Source organism: Argopecten irradians, chromosome 8 (assembly GCF_041381155.1).
Source record: "Argopecten irradians isolate NY chromosome 8, Ai_NY, whole genome shotgun sequence".
NCBI classification, from domain to species: Eukaryota; Metazoa; Mollusca; class Bivalvia; order Pectinida; family Pectinidae; genus Argopecten; species Argopecten irradians.
Window position 1 is genome coordinate 34,214,921 of NC_091141.1, and position 24,204 is coordinate 34,239,124.

General features: G+C 34.6%; 2 protein-coding genes across 2 annotated transcripts in view; one reads left to right on the plus strand and one right to left on the minus strand.

Annotated features, from left to right (window-relative positions):
* The first annotated feature begins 1,880 nt into the window (after positions 1-1,880).
* Positions 1,881-7,456, plus strand: LOC138330187 (toxin CrTX-A-like). Its single transcript, XM_069277632.1, is given in 4 exon segments — positions 1,881-2,089; positions 2,686-2,771; positions 3,387-3,750; positions 3,752-7,456. Coding segments are annotated over 2 exon segments (1,398 nt in total). The 5' UTR covers positions 1,881-2,089; positions 2,686-2,771; positions 3,387-3,402; the 3' UTR covers positions 4,802-7,456.
* A 1,147-nt stretch (positions 7,457-8,603) lies between these two features.
* LOC138330189 (uncharacterized) overlaps positions 8,604-24,204 on the minus strand; it is a 51,985-nt gene continuing 36,384 nt past the window's right edge. Inside the window, exons 19-23 of the mRNA XM_069277635.1 lie at positions 15,269-15,462; positions 14,243-14,584; positions 12,929-13,052; positions 12,089-12,233; positions 8,604-10,142 (exon numbers count right to left, since the gene is read on the minus strand). Of these exons, the coding sequence (XP_069133736.1) occupies positions 10,040-10,142; positions 12,089-12,233; positions 12,929-13,052; positions 14,243-14,584; positions 15,269-15,462 (908 nt within the window). The 3' untranslated portion in view covers positions 8,604-10,039. The remainder of the gene's footprint in view (positions 10,143-12,088; positions 12,234-12,928; positions 13,053-14,242; positions 14,585-15,268; positions 15,463-24,204) is intronic.

Genomic DNA, 24,204 nt, shown 5'->3' on the forward strand with positions numbered 1-24,204 from the left:
ATTTCCAGTATAGGATAAATTGACCTCTGTCAGAGGAGGTCAGTCCTGTGTCCTGTGACTGTATACTAAATGGAAGAGGAAAGCATATCCACCGGAAAAACCAGTAGTGGACGTGTTCAGCAAAAATATACATAATTTCCCCTTCATCAGGACTTCGCAACCAGTCGATAGAACATGTCTAAAGAAATATTCTAGGTCACAATTATAGTGACCCAGATTTCTACAGTCTAATAAGTTTCTGCTAACACCACATACCAACTGTTTTGAAGGATACAGTATATGACTTACATAAATGAGAAAAAAAAAGTTTGAACTTTCTTTAAAGATGCTACACCGCTGTGGAATGGTATTGTTTCACTATCAAAATCTTCGATTACAAAAGTTACTTTATTTACAACATTACTACCATTGAGCTTCTTATTTTACTTTAAGATGAAAATATTAAAAATAATTAATTGCGTTCCGAAAAAAATCATGACACTACGTCCTATATTGAATAAAGTATTGATAACGCAATGCACTATGGGCAAAATACGTTAAAGTCATTCTTTGTATTATTTAGACTCATATGTACATCCTTAACGTCATTCATATGATGAGTAGCATTTATTCTTTGTCGGCGGTGAAATGAATTTTAACATTCGAAGTCAGAAAGTTAAATAAATTAATATTGCTGTTAGATTGTCAGGATTCCGATATCATTTTATGAATAAAATAAAACAAGTTTAAGATGAATTTCACCTCGATTTTATTGTGTTTCTATGTACCTGAAGATGGCCAAGAAGCCGAAAATTTGTGAAAGAGACATTGTATATATATTCTCCCTCTAGAGGATTAGTATTTTGAAGTTTATGAATATTACTTAAAGAAGAAGAAAGAAATAACAATAATAAAATATTGGACTAAATATATAAAAAAAAAAAAAAAAAAAAAAAAAAAAAATCACATTTTTACTTAACTGAAAGACTGAATCTGGAGATGAAAACAAATGATATTTTTTCTAGATTGAATGGGGTAACTGGTTTTTTTCAAATTCGACATCACAGAAATTGTAGTTTTTAGCAAGTGTTGACCATTACGGAAGCCCCCCCCCAAAAAAAAAAAAAAAAAAAAAAAAAAAAAAAAAACAAACAAAAAAACAAAAACAAAAAAAAAACAAAAACAAAAACAACAAAAAACCGACCGTCATCATAGTCGTAACATTTTTTGTGTGTTGAAGAAGAAACGAAACATAACTATTTCATTTGGGCGAAATGATATAAAAAATATAATAATAAAAATTGTAGACATAAGTATAACGGAATTGATTGGGATTTTATATTTTTGACGGAATCTTTTCAAGTGGGCTTAGAGATGCACTCGTACATCGTTAACTCAGACTAAAGCAGCATTTGTAATAATGTCAGTAAAACTGAAAAGTGAGTTGGAAATATTTGGATAGAGAGCATTATATCACCAGCATTCTTTTGCATTTTAATTGTTTACCACATCTAAGATTCGAGCCAACATGCATACCATTCCGACCAATTTTGACTGTAGGGAATTCAATATTTAGGCCGCCGTGTTTGCTGAATTGGTTTAACTATTTTAATAGGACCCTCGTAAGAGAGTTTTCTAAGTTTGTGACATTGTAGCCAAGTTTTAAATCAGAGTCAGGATAATTTTGAAATACAAAAAACGGTAATCCCGTTATTGGGAATTCTGAGATTTAAAAACTACCTGGCATCAATCGATAACCAAAACGTTGTGCATTCAAACTAGATAATTTTAAAGTACGATCCAACCTGAATATGATATATACACCTGCTCTCCTACTGCGAGTTTCATAACAATCAATGGCTCAGTGGGTAATGATTTGATTCATAATTGATATGTATTTGTATAACCAACTATTGTTTATAAATCGTGATATCCATCTCTGGCCTTTGTCAAAGACATATGACTACGTAATCACATGCTTTGCAGTTTGAAGTAATACCAAACATATGTGGACTAAAGAATTGTGTGTTCACTGACATACCTTGGTTAGCGAAGGCGAAACAGTACAAAGCTGTATTTATCGTTAGATCTGTTGAAATGCAAACTGAAGGTAAGTTTATTTATTAATTATTCATTTATTTATTTGTTCATAGATTCATTTTTTATTGTGTTTTAACATTGGGGTCCATATAAGGGTTAAAAGTAACGGTGTGCGTACCATTGGCAATGATCATTTTAAAATATACATAATGCGCGACCAAACAGGACCCGGGGACTCGTCACACACTGAATGACACATGATATTATTAAATTAGAATAGTTTATTATGTAGTAGTTCTGTATGTATCCTCGACTTCAGTGGTTACTTTCACTATCGTTATAAATCTCTAAAGGCAGTCCAAGAGGGAAAAAAACCTGACCAATCACAGGCTAGCAGAAACTTCCTTTGAAGATTTCAGAGAATGTCATCTGGCTTAATTCATAACCACAAAGTTTAACCACAATGCACCATTATTAATTTTTTTTATGTTTATCAAACGGCCAAACTACCTTCTCCATCTTCTTGTCGCGACAGTGATAGTAACCCATGAAATGTCGATGATAATTTGTATGATGCTCTCTTATACATTTGTTGTAACAAAAAACGCATAAGTTATATATATGTGTCATACATTAAGTAAGTCATACATTGTTTATATGTTTCAGGTGAAAGAAGTTAGCAACTAAATATATGAATTGATGAAAGACCAAGCATACTGTAATTGATCTTCTCATTCGGAGAGTCCTGAAAGGTGAAAATAATAGATATAGATAGTCAAAACTTTAGAAAGGGAACCTTGATGACGCAAATACGAAAAGAAAAAACATTTTGTGAAACTGAATTGGCGAATAAAATAAGGTTTATTTATCTGAATTGAAGAGAATAAATGAATATGTTCGAAAGTGTTGTGAGACTGAATCGAAGAATTTACATAGAGAGTTGCGAGATTGAGTGAGTAAAGATCATGTGAATTAAATATATTAATTGATAATGCCTTTGTTAAAATGATCTTTTTACGTGAGAATGACAATTACACAGTTTGACGACATTAAACATTATTTTGGATTAAAAAAGGAACCCTGTCTTACACCTTTACTGGGCAACTTTCATTTGACCATAGCACAGGCCTCTTGGACCCCTTTTATTTTTTTTTAATCGTACTTTTCCATTGTTCGTGAAATAGGTTCTCTGGCATTTTCCCGTTTCTGCCGGGGGCATTACCTTTAATTGTTTTGGTTGTTGAATATTTGAAACTGATAAATGTTCAATATGTTTGAGATCGACAACATTACATTATGAAGACATATCAAGAAATAAATAATGAATCTAGTCGCCGTTTTTTTTTATTATATTTTCTCTATTCCAGAAAACGATACCTGACAATGACAGAATCTGAAGTAGTAGTGGCGAAACTCCAAGAGATTGGAAAGTATTTGGGAATAGAAAATGTCACTGATGATTTGGTCGGATACTTGAATAAAGCGTCAAAGAATGGAGGGAAAATCCACACCATTCTAAGACTGATAGGACGAATAGGAATCAGTTTAGGAAAAGTAGTTCATGGAGATCTCATGAGAAAATTTGAAGGTGTCGTTACGCTTGTGTCTACCTTTCGCGAATTGGTTCCCATTTTCGAAACTCCCGTCAAGGAGTTTTCCAACTTTGTGAGCTCCGTTCTTAGTGGGAATCCGAACTCTCCATCTTGTGTTGTCGTTGGTTCTGGGGGACTTCCGAACGAACGACAATCCCATTGAAATGTTGACCAAGGTTATCTCGGATCTTATTGATGCTAACACGGATTCAATGATCAAAGGCAATGCCGAAAGTGCATGTAGAATCTTTACTTTTTCTCACAATGTTATAATCGGCGCAGGGTCTGTTCCTGACAAAACTCCAACCAAAGACGACATTTCTGATATAATTCGTTTGATTGACATTAACATTGGCATCAAAACTCTGGGGGAAATTGAGTCAAGAATTTTCTCTATGATGGATAACGGACCTCAAACACAATCAGAGAAAGATCTGTCCGCACACACTGAGAGAGTCATCAAGTACATAGACATGTACTGTCACCTTGCCATCCTTCGAGACGCCGTCATGTTGGAGTTATATGCTCTTATTACAACATCTGGATACTCCGACTGCCTGGCAGAAGGGATAAAAGCAGGTCTGAAAGGCGAACACGAGAGGGACGTGAACATGCTAAAACCTCTGGTACTTCCGAACCAAAAGCTCGTTCGGTTCGCCTCGGCCTTTGACCCCGAGCGTTGGCCATTCACTTTCAAATTCGTGGAGAACTGCAGTGACATGCCTGCTGGCGAAAACCTTGATATGGTACCGGTTACCATGAGAACACTAAAATGGATGAACTCTTTCGCAACGCATGACATCACTCCTTCAGCATGTCTTCTTTCTTTGGGAAACTCTCTCGAAAAACCACTTGACAAGAACAAACACAACTTCCTATTAAGGAGAAAGGAAGGCTCTTCCTGTTATTATATACTCCTTTATAACAAGGAGGATATGTATGTGGTAATGAAGGAAGGAGACAAGAAATGGGTGGAGGTCAGAAGCGGAAAACCTGGTAGAGAGGGCGAGTGGAACATCTTCAATGTGCAAGACAACGATTCTGTGTATATGCTGTCCACCAGACGCTGGCCACTTCACTTCATGACCATGTCAGACTCCTGGTTTGGATGGATCCAAGGAAAGGTAGTGTCTCTTTCAGATCCTTCTGCCCACTGGGTCATCCAGTACAACGGGAAACACATGGTGTAAGATATCGCGATATACCGTACCGCGTTTGTCTTGGACATTCAAACTCACCTTTGCATTATTTGTGAGCCTCTGACATAATGTAATTTGGCATTGTTGTAACTTTTTCTCCAGTAGTCACGCATCGAGTACTGTATAATTCGAATATTCATGTTATTCTATAATCCTTATGTGACGATTACAATGAAAAGATTTACGCCTATATGTAATTCGGCGTTGGATGGGCGACCGAGAATGACTATGTTTCGCTTGAGTGTTGATGGGAAAGGGTTCGCACTAAATATTTGAAGGCGTATACCAGATTGTAAAGTTTGTTTAGTATGACTATCAGTGCTCGTCATGTTCATATCATTTTTGCATAAGTACAAATTGAATCTAAAAGTCAATAATTGTTTTGTTATATGAAACGATACAAGCTTTGCTATTTTATCATTTGAAAAAAATGAAGAAAGGACAATGGATTGATTTTAAAATTAAGCAAAAACAAAATCAAGAAAATATTCATCCACATATTCCTCAGTATGTCTTTGTTGTACTTCTGTTATACCTTTTCACAATATAGTCTTCGGACATACAGCTGTGTAAAATATCTATCTTAATCCTACCACAGTATTGTCTGCCATGTCTGGTTTGACTATTGCCCGATGATCGGCAATGCTCTATTTTGATTGGTCAAAAATGTGGAAGAGACCGGGAATTCCCTGTGTCTATTTATAGCCAGGTTACCGGATTTGCAATGTCAACCTCTGAACAGGTGTTCATCGGTCTCAGGTTGACATTGCGTTTTTGGTTAAGACCTGTCCAAGCGCTCTAGACCAATCAGAAAACGGCAAAACACACAGTCATATATTTACATATGCCCCTATATAGTCAATGGGAGTGGAGTTGCGTTCATATTAGCGTAATCGCAATGACGTATGAATACAAACGCAGTGCAGGTTCGGACTACTTCTAGTTCACGCTTCGATACGATTTTGCGTCATAAGTTGAGTCTTGACGGATTTCAAAATAACAATAAAGAGTTTCTATTAGATCCAATTAAATATATATATTTGACATCAAAACAAAAGATGTACAGTATTCAAGCATTGTAACGGTAATAAACAACAAATTGAACCGCTGTTCGGAGCTACAACCGAACTTTCCTCGGGGAAATTCCATATTCAGTACAGAAGTTACGTCAGTATGTGTGTACGGTCACTCATCTCACCTAAATATACAGAACATCTGATTGTCGGAGAACAATTCTGGGATTGTCCAAGGGAACAATAGGTAAACAGGTAATGTACAGGTTTCCAGAAGAAAAAAACCCATTACAGGTAATACCCTATCCGAAACAGTATCATCAGCTTTGCATTCAAAATAGGCCTACACACACCATGCAAACACTTGTCTATCCTCCGTACAATAAAATAAAAGTCATGACTTAAAGAATTTAGTCTATATCGCGTTCGTAGACCGACACATACATGACAAACATTCAGCAGCTCAATGGACATACCATCAATAGGCTATATCACAGTTACTTTCCTCGGTTGAAAATCAAATATGGCGGCTCGCTCCACTTCGGACCGCATTACTACCCTGACAACGATACATACCGGTAGTCGTTCCGCTTCGGTTATTTCAATTTTTATTCGAAATGGACATTATTGATATATCATTAAATTTAAAAAAAAACATTATTTAAAAATAATTTAGAAGTGTCATTGTTATATTTCAATTCAAACTGCAGCTATAACATTCAGCAATCGGAACTATATCTTCGGTCATCCTGATTACCGTAGTTACCCAACTTAGCAACCATCACCGTTTTAAATTTGACGTAAAAGTAGAGTTATTTATGTAAATATAAAGATTGAACAGTGTTTTGATTACGTTAAAGGTGGTATGAACGCAATTGAATACAGATATATTATACGCGCTACATTGAATATGTCTGTATCCCATTGCGTTCATACCACCTTTAACGCAATCAAAACACTGTTCAATCTCTATATAACAATAACTGCTGGCAGTACTGTAAACTCATTTCTTTTCGCGTGCGATCGATTTCGCGGGTAATATGAAACCGAGAAAATGAATAAAAGCAAAAATGTTTCAAATTCACGTGAAGTAAAACTAATGAAGTCTTGATCGCGATATTAATCTTCGTGAGAAATTCGATAGTCGCGAAATTGCAAAATATTAAGAATTTGAAGAGGCCCAAGGGTACTATAAAGCACTTTTTTGCGAGACAAAATGTTTCGCGTTATTTCGCGAGAGTGGTCGAAGAAAAATTAAAATGTTACCCGAATATTTGTATATGCATGCATTGATGCCAGTAATACTCTTTTATTGTCAGTTTTTCGTTTTGAGATATACATTGAGGAAAATTGACTATAATTATTGTTCGGATTACGATGGAAACATAAGTTTAATTCAAACTCCTGGATTACATATTTTGGATTTCAATCTGAATACATTTTTGATTATACTTAATAAAACTTGAATTTTATGTATCTGTTTGCGTTGTTTTCTGTATAATTAGCCGCCTGAAAAACCTAATATACGCAAAACCGAATAGTCGGGCAAAGAAAACCAGTCTAAATGCGCATATTTTGGATTTCAATCTGAATACATTTTTGATTATACTTAATAAAACTTGAATTTTATGTATCTGTTTGCGTTGATTTCTGTATAATTAGCCGCCTGAAAATCCTTAAATACGCAAAACCGAATAGTCGGGCAAAGAAAACCAGTCTAAATGCGTCCATTGACCTTCTAAAAGTCATTACATATCAAAATGACGGTCCAGTTCTGCTTACGTTGTCCAGTTTTGACAATTGAAATTAAAAATTTAAATTCAGCATATTTCTGAAATAACTTTTTAAAAGCGAGACTGTGTTGATATGTTACCACGGACATAGCCAGCCGGGGGAACATGTTAGGATTCCTTTAATATAATACTTCTTCGCACGCAGAGCGATTTTGACATGATTTTTTGTTTTTATTTCATAAGATATTGGATATATTAACACCAATTTCACCGACTTTAGCCTCCTTTTGCCCGACTATTCGCTTTAAGGTTTTGGTACAAGTGGTAAAATGGTATGTTCGTAACATCAGACACTGATTTCTGCAAGTTATATAAAATTTCAAATTATGATGGATTTGCGCAATCTATTTAAGGGTAAATCGCAATTTCGATCAAATCAAGGGGCCAAATTTAATAGATGGAATATTTTGTGCAAATATTAAAATGTTTTTATCCATAACATATGTCCTTGATTTCTGCATTAAGGTATTCGACCCAAATTAAAGGTTTTCACATAATCCGCCTAATATCGAGTGACTTCGTATATGTCCAGGGACTTTTGCAAATGTTACCAGACTGTGATATTATAGCCTTGAGCGCATATCATTGGCGGGAAATTCGCTGTGAAGTTACGACTTGACGTCTGTAAACATTGATGTGACGTCAGGATTCGAAGCAATCGGACATCCTCGGGCCTTTCCGGCAAGCACGGACAAGAATGCCCGAAGATCCCCCGGAGTTCCGATTGCATTCGAAAACGTCATGACAAAATGGCGGACTCCGTTGGGTTTCCAAGATATTTTGACGTTGAAATTCTTCAAAATGTAGGTTGATGTAGTTACGTGATAAAAAGTATCTTAAATTTGTGTTGATTTCATATGAAATTTTATGATGACTCGAAGTTTTAATTTTTGCACACCAAGGCTCATAAATATAATTAAAAAAAACTTCTCAGACTCGTTTCATAAAATAGCAAACTTGAGTGAGCATTCATTTACGTCGCTTTATTTCTGGGGAAAATGTGGTTCAATTTCGGTGCATGTAATCTTGCTTATCCATAACAGCAGATAGAGGCAGTCAAAGCAGGATTAAGGTTGCAATGTATTTTATACATTATCGTTTAAAATACACAACACATGTTCTTCAATGAAATAAACAAAACTATGATATGAAATTGACATCATTGTAATATACCTTCAAGTTGGACAAGAAAAACTGCAAATTTATATACTGCTTTATTGTAATAACTAGATAATTATTAAAACAAAACATCCGATGTTATCTCAAAAACTCAATTTATACATTACTTTCACAAGGAGTTACTCTCCTTATCTTCTACAAAATATGAAATATATATATATACAGTTGTATACTATGATTTTTGGTAGCATGGATCTAGTGTATGAAAGTTTTGAGTGTCGAGCGTGAAATAGATAGATGTTGCAAAAATATAAAAGCGTTTCTCATTCACTAGAGGAAACAAAGTATTATAGAATCGTATAAATGCAAAGTCAATTCCATACATGTGCGTTAATCATGATATATTTATTTGAAGAAGGCAGAATTATTTTTTTTTACAAATTCATTACACAGAACTGCACATACAAATATTTTTTGTCAATAAATCATGCATGGTAAATTTTCGTTAACTGCAATTCCGTGTAAAGTTATGGCCAACAAAACAGCAGTACAATGAACATCATTAGATATAATGTAAGATACTTGGATTACAGTTTACATGTGTTTTTATTGGAAAAGTATAGGGATGACTCTAAACAGTTTTTACTTGTATCTGAAAACAAAATCAAAGTAATTTAAAGTTTAATGTAAAAACATAGATGTGCCTACAAGTTTTAAATTTCTCAAAAGAGAAATGTGTCGTTCAAGTGTTACTATAACTATAGATACAAACGAAATGATAGACTAAACAAAATATACCGACATTGATTAAAATTACATCAAGTAATAACTAATCAAAAATGAAAAAGAAAAGCAATATAAATGAATCTGGTTATATTGTATTGATAAATACGTTGTTATGATTCTTGGTTAATACTTTAATAATGATAAAAGAACCTACGATCTTTAGCAAATGAGATAAATATAAAATCTTCCTAAACTACTTGTATATACTTCATATACATTTTCACTTTCCTCATGTATAACTTAATACGAGTGTGCTCTGTCAAAATGCGCGGTCAACACTGCATGCACGTACTTTAACCTGTGTAAGTTTATGTTCATGCAGAAATTATCTTTACAACAAGAGCTATGTTATCACACATATATCTCTGTTATTAATTTTGTGTTGAATACAAAATAAGAAAATTCTCTATATCTATTCCACAAATATGATTTGTTACGCTCTATGTTAAATATGACTTAACGTGTAGCACAGTCTTCCATCACAACTACTGAAAAACATGTCGACGCAGGTTCGCTTTTTATATGATATGCTTCTTCTCAGGAAGGAATTCTCTTGGCTTGAAATGAGGATTGTTTTGTCCAAGTGTGTGTCCAATTTCAGCAAAGGTTGCATTTTTGGGTCTGAAAATAAGAAAATATTTTGATGAATAAAGGTTACAATAGTGTGAATTCAAAAACCATTTCCAACGCGAATACAAGTACGCAAATAAAATAATAAATGTATTAGAAAGGCATGCATTTCAATTTAAATGTTTTCTGTGAAACAATAATTTCTCATTGATATGAACAACTACTTTTATGTTTTGCGTTAAATAGGTAGACATCAAGAAATAAATCTTCCCCGTGGCTCATTGGAAGGTCAGGCGTATACTGACGAATTGCAGATTGTCCCGCTATTCCGTCTTTGCATATTACAGAGTTAGCTCCCTTGCGAAAAGGTATCGATTGTCACGTCATTATTTCGTGAGCGCAATTCACGTCGTATTCTCCGAAACGTATATATGACGTTACGCTCGCAAAAACATGACGTCACAATCAATACTTACCCGCAAGTGCAGATAACTCTGTAATATGCAATTTCGGAATAAACTTTCGTTTAGATATACTTTCATGGTTTTACGATACATACATAAATGCAGCATGAAGACGACTTCCGATATCAATATTATCATTATTTGGGCGTACTTACAGGATTGCACGGTAAATACGGTATAGAATGAAGTTGACTCCAGACAAGATGCCCAGAGGGCCTGTATCGCTCACCTGGTATGTAATGCCAAGTTATTTTCTGATTACAGGTTCATTGCTTCTTTTCTAAAGGAATTTAACTATTTACCTCTATTTCCCCTATCAGGCCCCATCCCTCCTGTACCCGGGAGGTCAGAGCCAAAATTTATATAAACAAAAAAAAAAACAAAAAAACCGCTATTCCCCTTCCCCCAATAATGTTAATGGCCAAATTTGGGTACAATCTATGTAGAACCTTATGACTAATAGCGATTTAAATGATTTACCTCGATTTCCCATATTGGGCCCCGCCCCTATTGCCCCTGGGAGGTGAGAGCCAAAATTTAATTAGTTAGAATCCATGCAGAACTCTATGACAAGTGGCGATTTAAAGGATTTACCTCTATTTCCCCTATTGGGCCCCGTCCCTCAGGCCCCTGGGGGGGGGGGCCAAGCCAAAATGTATACAAATTCTGTTCCCCTTCCCCAAGGATGTTTCTGGCCAAATTTGATTAAAATCCATGCAGAACTCTATGACTAGTAGCGATTTAATGGATTTACCTCTATTTCCCCTATGTGGCCCCGCGCCTCCCACCCCCAGGGTGTAACAAAATTAAAAAAGCTCTGTTCCCCTTTGCCCAAGGATGTTTCTGGCCAAATTTGGTTACAATTCATGCAGAACTCTATGACAAGTAGCGATTTCATGGATTTACCTCTATTTCCTCTATGTGGCCCCGCCCCTCCTTCCCCCCGGGGGTCCAAAGCCAAAATTTACATAAACGCAATTCCCCTTTCCCCAAGGGTGTTTCTGACCAAATTTGGTTACAATCCATGTAGAATTTTATGACTAGTAGCAATTTAAAGGATTTACCTCTATTTCCCCTATTGGGCGCCGCCTCTCCTGCCCCCGGGGGGTCAGAGCCATAATTTATACAAACTCTGTTCCCCTTTTCCCAAGGATGATGTTTCTGGCCAAATTTGATTAGCATTCATTCCGAACTTTATGACTGGTAGCGATTTAAAGGAAATATTGACGGACGGACGACAGACGCCGCGTCATGACATAAGCTCACCGGCCCTTCGGGCCAGATGAGATAATAAAAACTATTATTTTGGCGTTCTTACAGGGGTGTTTTACGGTAAATACTGTTCATGATGAAGTTAGCTACCAATATCAACATTATTTGGGCGTGCTTATAGTTTATACGGTAATTACGGTACAGAATGAAAATGGCTCCAGCTAATGAAAACTATTATTTGGGCGTACTTGCGACTTTTACGGTAAATACGGTTCATGATGAAAATGGCTACCACAATTAACATTGTTTGGGCGTACTTACAGGGTTTTACGGTAAATACGGTAGAGGATGAAGATGGCTCCAGCAATCAGTACGACAAAAACTGCTGTAGAACTGCTCGCTATAACTGCAATACTAAGAGATCTTTCAACAGGAGCTGGGTGTGGAGTGGTTACTTCAAGGCAGTCTGTGATTAAAATGTGGATGTTATGTTATAGTTACTGTAAATATACTTATTTTCGCTATGTCAAATTTTAGCGCAAATACGAAAAACTGTACACGTTGATTCATTAGCGCGATAAGTCACCGCGATTTCGTGGTTCAGTAACGGAAATACCCTTTAACAAAATATAGCGTTAAGATAAAAAAAAACTAACATTAAAATAAGTATAGTATTCAATTTCTACAAAACAAATCTTTTTGCAGATAACGTAAATAAATAAAACCTATTACGAACTCAACGAAAAATCACCATATTTAATTAATGAATTAAGTATTCGAACATAGTAATTTTGTTTATGTAATTTTATCATTTTTTATTTTAAAATAGTTCTTGCATACATCGGAGATAATAAATATGTAACATATTCTTTTTGTAAGATTTCATAGAAGATGCTGGCAAATTTATTATCTGCTCCAAACATTTGTCTTTGAACGACTTTTTTTACTTACTGTAAAACTACATGTTTTGGGCCTAATTTTGCGTTTTCCTGCCAAAAGCCTAGTTCACAGCATTGGATTTCGTGTTTTACAGTAAAAATGCTCTACTTTTTTCTATTTGCAGTTGAATTTTTTTGCGGCGATTTATTTTCGCGGATTTTTATCGCGAAATTCATGAAAATTAATAGCACGCAAAGAAGTTTGCTTACAATAGCAACTTACCGGGATTATCGGTGTCTATAATCCAGTCGATGGGATTCTTGTCCGTGTCGCAATATCTACATTTGTCTGTGATGTGAAATGTGCCATTAGGCACGCACTCAAAATCCAGGAAACAAAACAGGGGCTAAATGAACGATAATTATTCAAGAATTTATGGTATCATTTTTTCCTCATCACATTATAAACAAAATTGCTAATTCAAAATTAAACATGTTGTTTAAAGGATTTTAAGTATATCTACGGTTGATGTGTAACATTTATGATTCTCTCCCAGACAAGTACAGTGTCACAAAAGCCTCAATTATAGAAAGTTTTTTCGATAATGGACAATTATGGGACGCAAGTGGCCATCTTGGATTTATAAAGAATAAAAGTCACAAATTTACAAATGTAAATTTTTTAGTTCTTTTAGCCAAATTTCATATATATAAGCTCAAATATACTAATGATCCCCCATCTGTCATAAGTTTTAAAAGAGATCTTGAATATTATTTCAGGTTAGATGAGTATACCAATAAAAAAATCTAACTCTAAATGTTTTCAATAAAAGGTGGGAACACTTAAAATTACTTATTTCATGACTATCATAGCACTTTAATTCGATGCAGCTCATGTGTGGAAGTGTGAGTGAATGTTGTACATTCAGATTTTATATTTTCTCCTTTATAACTCAACAATTTGTTTTTTTTCATAAAGAAATATATAATTATAATATCTTTTATGAATGACTGTTTGTACATTCCATCAATTCATATGTTTTCTTCACTGTTAAATTTGTGTATTGTTTCTAATGATGTTTTTGGAGAATAAAAAAATTTGAAAGAGAAAAAAGAATAAATAACAATCATAACCGTCTATGTTTTAAAAACATAGACAGATTGACACGGTCACTGGTGTTATGACTATTTTTTTAAACGGGTGTTTCACGCTCTTTAGACGTGGGCAAAGTACAATATACCGTTGATTATTCCCATATTCCGGTGATTATGACGTCACAACAGTCACGCAAAAAAGATGACGTCACAATTGCCGGACGATGGGCCTAATAAGAGAGTTTCGAGATCCAAAAACGACGTGGGTAAAGTACAATTTACCATCGATTAGTCCCACCATCCGGTGATTATGACGTCATCATTTGACGTGAGTTTCGTGACGTCATAATCATCGGAAAGTGGGGCTAATCGACGGTAAATTGTACTTTACTCACGTAATTTTGGGATCTCGAAACCCCCCTTTTGACGGTAAATCATACTTTACCAACGTCGATTTGGGATTTTGAAACTGCCGTATTAGATGATGTATTCCGTACGATACCTTGATAAAGAATGTGGGGAAACCATTTTCGTCCTCGGAGGCTCCGACACAGGTGCCATCGCGGCTGAAGAAGCTGAGAGTGTTACTATCGGTCACATTGTCTGAAGATATTGTAACTTCGTATTCAAGGACAAAGGCTGGAACTCCTTCCACTTCAGAATCATCAGCTTGTCTCTCTGCTCTTTCATTCGACATTTCCAAAACATTATCAATAGATCGAGTAAAGCGTGAAAATTTCTCATGAACCAAAGGCATATCTAACGTAAGGCACATGAAGTTCTTGAACGTACATTCATGTTTTTTCCCAGTTGTCAAAGTCTGTTTGTGGCCGGACGGTGTTCTCTGCAACATAAGTTATACCCACATGAAAAAAAGTAAAATTATGGATTATTTTGACTTCCATTTTAATTCATTCACTCATGAAAATAGATTCAAACTCTTCTAAATAAAAGTCTAGACCATTTCATGGGTGAATGAGTCAAAGCGTCATAACAAATTGTTCATCTCAACTTATTGCCAATTTAGATCACATGTAATAATTCAGAAATGCCAAGGTAGATACTGAATAATTTACATATTCTAATGAGTTTAATAATACTGAATAATTTACATATTCTAATGAGGTTAATAATAATGAGTAATTTACATATTGTAATGAGATTAATAATACTGAGTAATTTACATATTCTTATGAGGTCATAAAACGCAAGGATCCAAATATAAAAAAATAAAATAAATAATATTAATAATAAAAAAAAAACGAAAAAAAAACGAAAAATAGTTGAAAATGTTATGACGAAGAATAATGGATTGATATTGAGATTATCTATATGCGCAATTATCTTTTGTTTTTCTTTCTAATTATTGTTTACCTTCATTATTAATATCTATTGTGAAAAAGTGCACTTATTTTTACAAATAATAAAAATATGCCATAGCACAACATAAACACGAAGTACCTACGTCCAAAATCAGGCATTCTTTACGCTGTTGGATCTTTATTTATTTATCAAAAATGAAACTTACTCGATTCACACCAATTTTTGCGAAGTAGGAAAATTCTTTAACAAACGACTTTGTCTTTGGTGCAATGGTGAAACGTTTACATTCTTTGTATCGATTGTCGCAAATGTTGTTTTCCCCAGGTAGTAGCTCAATCTTGTCATGCCTGTTGACGTCACAGCGCGAGCCACCATAGCCATCATGACATTCACATTCACCTACAAGAATTCATTCTCATTAAATCTAGAACACAATAGACCCTCTTTAAAACAAACTGCAGGGGACCCGATTAAAAGTCATGTTTGTCAATGACATTTGAACATTTTGTTTCATGGCATTGTAATTATTTATAAAAATAGTTTGTAATTATAAAATTGGATAGGAAATATTGTATATACACGTGTACACATATAATGGGCTAAACACCTGGTCGACAAATAGATGGTTACATGCAATATGGGATACATTTCTGTTCGAGGAATGAGGGGTATTTGTGGCACGTTCAGGACCATGCAGGGGAGTATTCGACGGAATGCGAGTTCGAGTGATTATGCTGTACTTATAACTCCTGTTAGTCTCTATGGACAAATATATGGTTGATAGACTATCAAAAGAACTTATTATTACTATTCATTTATTATAACCTTTGATATTGATACACTAATCTTTCTATGCTGATACAACCACATGGACCTGGGAATGGGTTTCAATCTCCATACAGTTTAACTAACTCAAGGCTACCAACATTTCGGTCTCAGAAAACCAAAAGACTAAGTTTATATAATTGTATCTACGTTTTCATTATATAACTGTACTTTACCATTAATGATTTTAATATTTCCATTATATAGTTGTACTCTTTTCTGCTATATAATTATATCTATTTTCCGATTATTTGATTGTATGTTTCCTACGATATGATTGTATCTACTTTTTCACAATTGTACTTTTCCATTATATGACGATAACAACCTTTCCATTACATGACGATACCCACCTTTCCATTATATGACGATACCCACCTTTCCATTATATGACGATACCTACCTTTCCATTATATGACGATACCTACCTTTCCATTATATGACGATACCAACCTTTCCATTATATGACGATACCTAATTTTCCATTATATGACGATACCTAATTTTCCATTATATAACGATACATACCTTTCCATTATATGACGATACCAACCTTTCCATTATATGACAATACCTACTTTTCCATTATATGACAATACCTACTTTTCCATTATATGACGATACCTACCTTTCCATTATATGACGATACCCACCTTTTCATTATATGACGATACCTTATTTTCCATTATATGACGTTACATACCTTTCCATTATATGACGATACCAACTTTTCCATTATATGACGATACCAACCTTTCCATTATATGACAATACCTACTTTTCCATTATATGACAATACCTACTTTTCCATTATATGACAATACCTACTTTTCCATTATATGGCGGTACCTACCTTTCCATTATATGACGATACCTACTTTTCCATTATATGACGATACCAACCTTTCCATTATATGACAATACCTACTTTTCCATTATATGACAATACCTACTTTTCCATTATATGACGATACCTACCTTTCCATTATATGACGATACCCACCTTTTCATTATATGACAATACCTAATTTTCCATTATATGACGTTACATACCTTTCCATTATATGACGATACCAACTTTTCCATTATATGACGATACCAACCTTTCCATTATATGACAATACCTACTTTTCCATTATATGACAATACCTACTTTTCCATTATATGACAATACCTACTTTTCCATTATATGACGATACCTACCTTTCCATTATATGACGATACCCACCTTTCCATTATATGACGATACCTACTTTTCCATTATATGACAATACCTACTTTTCCATTATATGACATTATATGACAATACTACTTTTCCATTATATGACAATACCTACTTTTCCATTATATGACAATACCTCTTTTCCATTCATATATGACATACCTACCTTTCCATTATATGACGATACCTACTTTCCATTATATGACGATACCCACCTTTCCATTATATGACGATACCTATTTCCATTATATGCGTACCTACCTTTCCATTATATGACGATACCTACCTTTCATTATATGACGATACCACTTCCATTATATGACGATACCTACCTTTCCATTATATGACTACCTACCTTTCCATTATATGACATACCTACCTTTCCATTATATGACGATACCTACCTTTCCATTATATGACGATACCTACTTTTCCATTATATGACGATACCTACCTTTCCATTATATGACGATACCAACCTTTCCATTATATGACGATACCTACCTTTCCATTATATGACGATACCTACCTTTCCATTATATAACGATACCTACCTTTCCATTATATGACGATACCTACTTTCCATTATATGACGATACCTAATTTCCATTATATGACGATACCATATTTCCATTATATGACGATACTATATTTCCATTATATGACGATACCACCTTTCCATTATATGACGATACCCACCTTTCCATTATATGACGATACCTACCTTTCCATTATATGACGATACCTACCTTTCCATTATATGACGATACCTACCTTTCCATTATATGACGATACCTACCTTTCCATTATATGACGATACCTACCTTTCCATTATATGACGATACCTACTTTTCCATTATATGACGATACCTAACTTTCCATTATATGACGATACCTACCTTTCCATTATATGACGATACCTACCTTTCCATTATATGACGATACCTACCTTTCCATTATATGACGATACCTACTTTTCCATTATATGACGATACCTACCTTTCCATTATATGACGATACCTACCTTTCCATTATATGACGATACCTACCTTTCCATTATATGACGATACCTACCTTTCCATTATATGACGATACCTACCTTTCCATTATATGACGATACCTACCTTTCCATTATATGACGATACCTACCTTTCCATTATATGACGATACCTACCTTTCCATTATATGACGATACCTACCTTTCCATTATATGACGATACCTACCTTTCCATTATATGACGATACCATTTCCATTATATGCTACCACCTCTTTCATTATATACATACCTACCTTTCCATTATATAACGTTACATATATTTCCATTATATAACGTTACATATATTTCCATTATATGACGATACCAACCTTTCCATTATATGACGATACCAACCTTTCCATTATATGACGATACCTACCTTTCCATTATATGACGATACCTACCTTTCCATTATATGACGATACCTACCTTTCCATTATATGACGATACCTACCTTTCCATTATATGACGATACCTACTTTCCATTATATGACGATACCTACCTTTCCATTATATGACGATACCTACCTTTCCATTATATGACGATACCTACCTTTCCATTATATGACGATACCTACCTTTCCATTATATGACGATACCTACCTTTCCATTATATGACGATACCAACCTTTCCATTATATGACGATACCTACTTTTCCATTATATGACGATACCTACCTTTCCATTATATGACGATACCTACCTTTCCATTATATGACGATACCTACCTTTCCATTATATGACGATACCTACCTTTCCATTATATGACGATACCTACCTTTCCATTATATGACGATACCTACCTTTCCATTATATGACGATACCTACCTTTCCATTATATGACGATACCTACCTTTTCCATTATATGACGATACCCTATTTTCCATTATATGACGATACCTACCTTTCCATTATATGACGATACCTACCTTCTCATTATATGACGATACCTACTTTTCCATTATATGACGATACCTACCTTTCCATTATATGACGATACCTACCTTTCCATTATATGACGATACCTACCTTTCCATTATATGACGATACCTACCTTTCCATTATATGACAATACCTACCTTTCCATTATATGACGATATCTACCTTTCCATTTTATGACGATACATACCTTTCCATTATACGACGATACCAACCTTTCCATTATATGATGATACCTACCTTTCCATTATATGACGATACCTACCTTTCCATTATATGACGATACCTACCTTTCCATTATATGACGATACCTACCTTTCCATTATATGACGATACCTACTTTTCCATTATATGACGATACCTACCTTTCCATTATATGACGATACCTACCTTTCCATTTATGACATACTCTTTCCATATATGACATACCTTTCCATTATATGACGATACCTACCTTTCCATTATATGACGATACCTACTTTTCCATTATATGACGATACCTACCTTTCCATTATATGACGATACCTACCTTTCCATTATATGACGATACCTACTTTTCCATTATATGACAATACCTACTTTTCCATTATATGACAATACCTACTTTTCCATTATATGACGATACCTACCTTTCCATTATATGACGATACCTACCTTTCCATTATATGACGATACCCACCTTCTCATTATATGACGATACCTAATTTTCCATTATATGGCGGTACCTACCTTTCCATTATATGACAATACCTACCTTTCCATTATATGACGATACCTACCTTTCCATTATATGACGATACCTACCTTTCCATTATATGACGATACCTACCTTTCCATTATATGACGATACCTACCTTTCCATTATATGACGATACCTACCTTTCCATTATATGACGATACCTACCTTTCCATTATATGACGATACCTACCTTTCCATTATATGACGATACCTACCTTTCCATTATATGACGATACCTACTTTTCCATTATATGACGATACCTACCTTTCCATTATATGACGATACCTACCTTTCCATTATATGACGATACCTACCTTTCCATTATATGACGTTACATACCTTTCCATTATATGACGATACCACCTACCTTTCCATTATATGACGATACCTACCTTTCCATTATATGACGATACCTACTTTTCCATTATATGACGATACCTACCTTTCCATTATATGACGATACCTACCTTTCCATTATATGACGATACCTACCTTTCCATTATATGACGATACCAACCTTTCCATTATATGACGATACCTACCTTTCCATTATATGACGATACCTACCTTTCCATTATATGACGATACCTACCTTTCCATTATATGACGATACCTACCTTTCCATTATATGACGATACCTACCTTTCCATTATATGACGATACCTACCTTTCCATTATATGACGATACCTACCTTTCCATTATATGACGATACCTACCTTTCCATTATATGACGATACCTACCTTTCCATTATATGACGATACCTACCTTTCCATTATATGACGATACCTACCTTTCCATTATATGACGATACCTACCTTTCCATTATATGACGATACCAACCTTTCCATTATATGACGATACCTACCTTTCCATTATATGACGATACCTACCTTTCCATTATATGACGATACCTACCTTTCCATTATATGACGATACCTACCTTTCCATTATATGACGATACCTACTTTTCCATTATATGACGATACCTACCTTTCCATTATATGACGATACCTACCTTTCCATTATATGACATACCTACCTTTCCATTATATGACGATACCTACCTTTCCATTATATGACGATACCTACCTTTCCATTATATGACAATACCTACTTTTCCATTATATGACGATACATACCTTTCCATTAGATGACAATACCTACCTTTCCATTATATGACGATACCTACTTTTCCATTATATGACGATACCTACCTTTCCATTATATGACGATACCTACCTTTCCATTATATGACGATACCTACCTTTCCATTATATGACGATACCTACCTTTCCATTATATGACGATACCTACCTTTCCATTATATGACGATACCTACCTTTCCATTATATGACGATACCTACCTTTCCATTATATAACGATACCTACCTTTCCATTATATGACGATACCTACCTTTTCCATTATATGACGATACCTACCTTTCCATTATATGACGATACCTACCTTTCCATTATATGACGATACCTACCTTTCCATTATATGACGATACCTACCTTTCCATTATATGACGATACCTACCTTTCCATTATATGACGATACCTAATTTTCCATTATATGACGATACCTAATTTTCCATTATATGACGATACCTACCTTTCCATTATATGACGATACCTACCTTTCCATTATATGACGATACCAACCTTTCCATTATATGACGATACCAACCTTTCCATTATATGACGATACCTACCTTTCCATTATATGACGATACCTACCTTTCCATTATATGACGATACCTACCTTTCCATTATATGACGTTACATACCTTTCCATTATATGACTATACCAACCTTTCCATTATATGACGATACCTACCTTTCCATTATATGACGATACCTACCTTTCCATTATATAACGATACCAACCTTTCCATTATTATGACGATACCTACCTTTCCATTATATGACGATACCTACCTTTCCATTATATGACGATACCTACCTTTCCATTATATGACGATACCTACCTTTCCATTATATGACGATACCTACCTTTCCATTATATGACGATACCTACCTTTCCATTATATGACGATACCTACCTTTCCATTATATGACGATACCTACCTTTCCATTATATGACGATACCTACCTTTCCATTATATGACGATACCAACCTTTCCATTATATGACGATACCAACCTTTCCATTATATGACGATACCAACCTTTCCATTATATGGCAGTACCTACCTTTCCATTATATGACGATACCTACCTTTCCATTATATGACGATACCTACCTTTTCCATTATATGACGATACCTACCTTTCCATTATATGACGATACCTACTTTTCCATTATATGACGATACCTACCTTTCCATTATATGACGATACCTACCTTTCCATTATATGACGATACCTACCTTTCCATTATATGACGATACCTACCTTTCCATTATATGACGATACCTACCTTTCCATTATATGACGATACCTACCTTTCCATTATATGACGATACCTACCTTTCCATTATATGACGATACCTACCTTTCCATTATATGACGATACCTACCTTTCCATTATATGACGATACCACCTTTCCATTATATGACGATACCTACCTTTCCATTATATGACGATACCTACTTTCCATTATATGACGATACCTACTTTCCATTATATGACGATACCTACCTTTCCATTATATGACGATACCTACCATTTTCCATTATATATGACGATACCTACCTTTCCATTATATGACATACCTACCTTTCCATTATATGACGATACCTACCTTTCCATTATATGACGATACCAACTTTCCATTATATGACGATACCTACTTTCCATTATATGACGATACCTACCTTTCCATTATATGACGATACCTACCTTTCCATATATATGACGATACCTACCTTTCCATTATATGACGATACCTACTTTCCATTATATGACGATACCTACCTTTCCATTATATGACGATACCTACCTTTCCATTATATGACGATACCTACCTTTCCATTATATGACGATACCTACCTTTCCATTATATGACGATACTACCTTTCCATTATATGACGATACCTACCTTTCCATTATATGACGATACCTACCTTTCCATTATATGACGATACATACTTTCCATTATATGACGATACCTACTTTCCATTATATGACGATACCTACCTTTCCATTATATGACGATATACCTACCTTTCCATTATATGACGATACCTCCTTTCCATTATATGACGATACCTACCTTTCCATTATATGACGATACCTACCTTTCCATTATATGACGATACCTACCTTTCCATTATATGACGATACCTACCTTTCCATTATATGACGATACCTACCTTTCCATTATATGACGATACCTACCTTTCCATTATATGACGATACCTACCTTTCCATTATATGACGATACCTACCTTTCCATTATATGACGATACCTACCTTTCCATTATATGACGATACTACTTCATATATGACGATACCTACCTTTCCATTATATGACGATACCTACCTTTCCATTATATGACGATACCTACCTTTCCATTATATGACGATACCTACCTTTCCATTATATGACGATACCTACTTTCCATTATATGACGATACCTACCTTTCCATTATATGACGATACTACCTTTCCATTAATGACGATACCTACTTTCCATTATATGACGATACCTACTTTCCATTATATGACGATACCTACCTTTCCATTATATGACGATACCTACTTTCCATTATATGACGACATTTCTTATATGACGATACCTACTTTCCATTATATGACGATACTACCTTTCCATTATATGACGATACCTACCTTTCCATTATATATGATACTACCTTTCCTTATATGACGATACCTACCTTTCCATTATATGACGATACCTACTTTTCCATTATATGACGATACCTACTTTTCCATTATATGACGATACCTACCTTTCCATTATATGACGATACCTACCTTTCCATTATATGACGATACCTACTTTTCCATTATATGACGATACCTACCTTTCCATTATATGACGATACATACCTTTCCATTATATGACGATACCTACCTTTCCATTATATGACGATACTACCTTTCATTTTATTATTACCAACCTTTCCATTATATGACGATACCTACCTTTCCATTATATGACGATACCTACTTTTCCATTATATGACGATACCTACCTTTCCATTTAGACGATACTACCTTTCCATTATATGACGATACCTACTTTTTCATTATATGACGATACCTACCTTTCCATTATATGACAATACTTACTTTCCGTTATATGACGATACCTGACTTTCCATTATATGACGATACCTTCTTTTCCATTATATGACGATACCTACTTTTCCATCATATGACGATA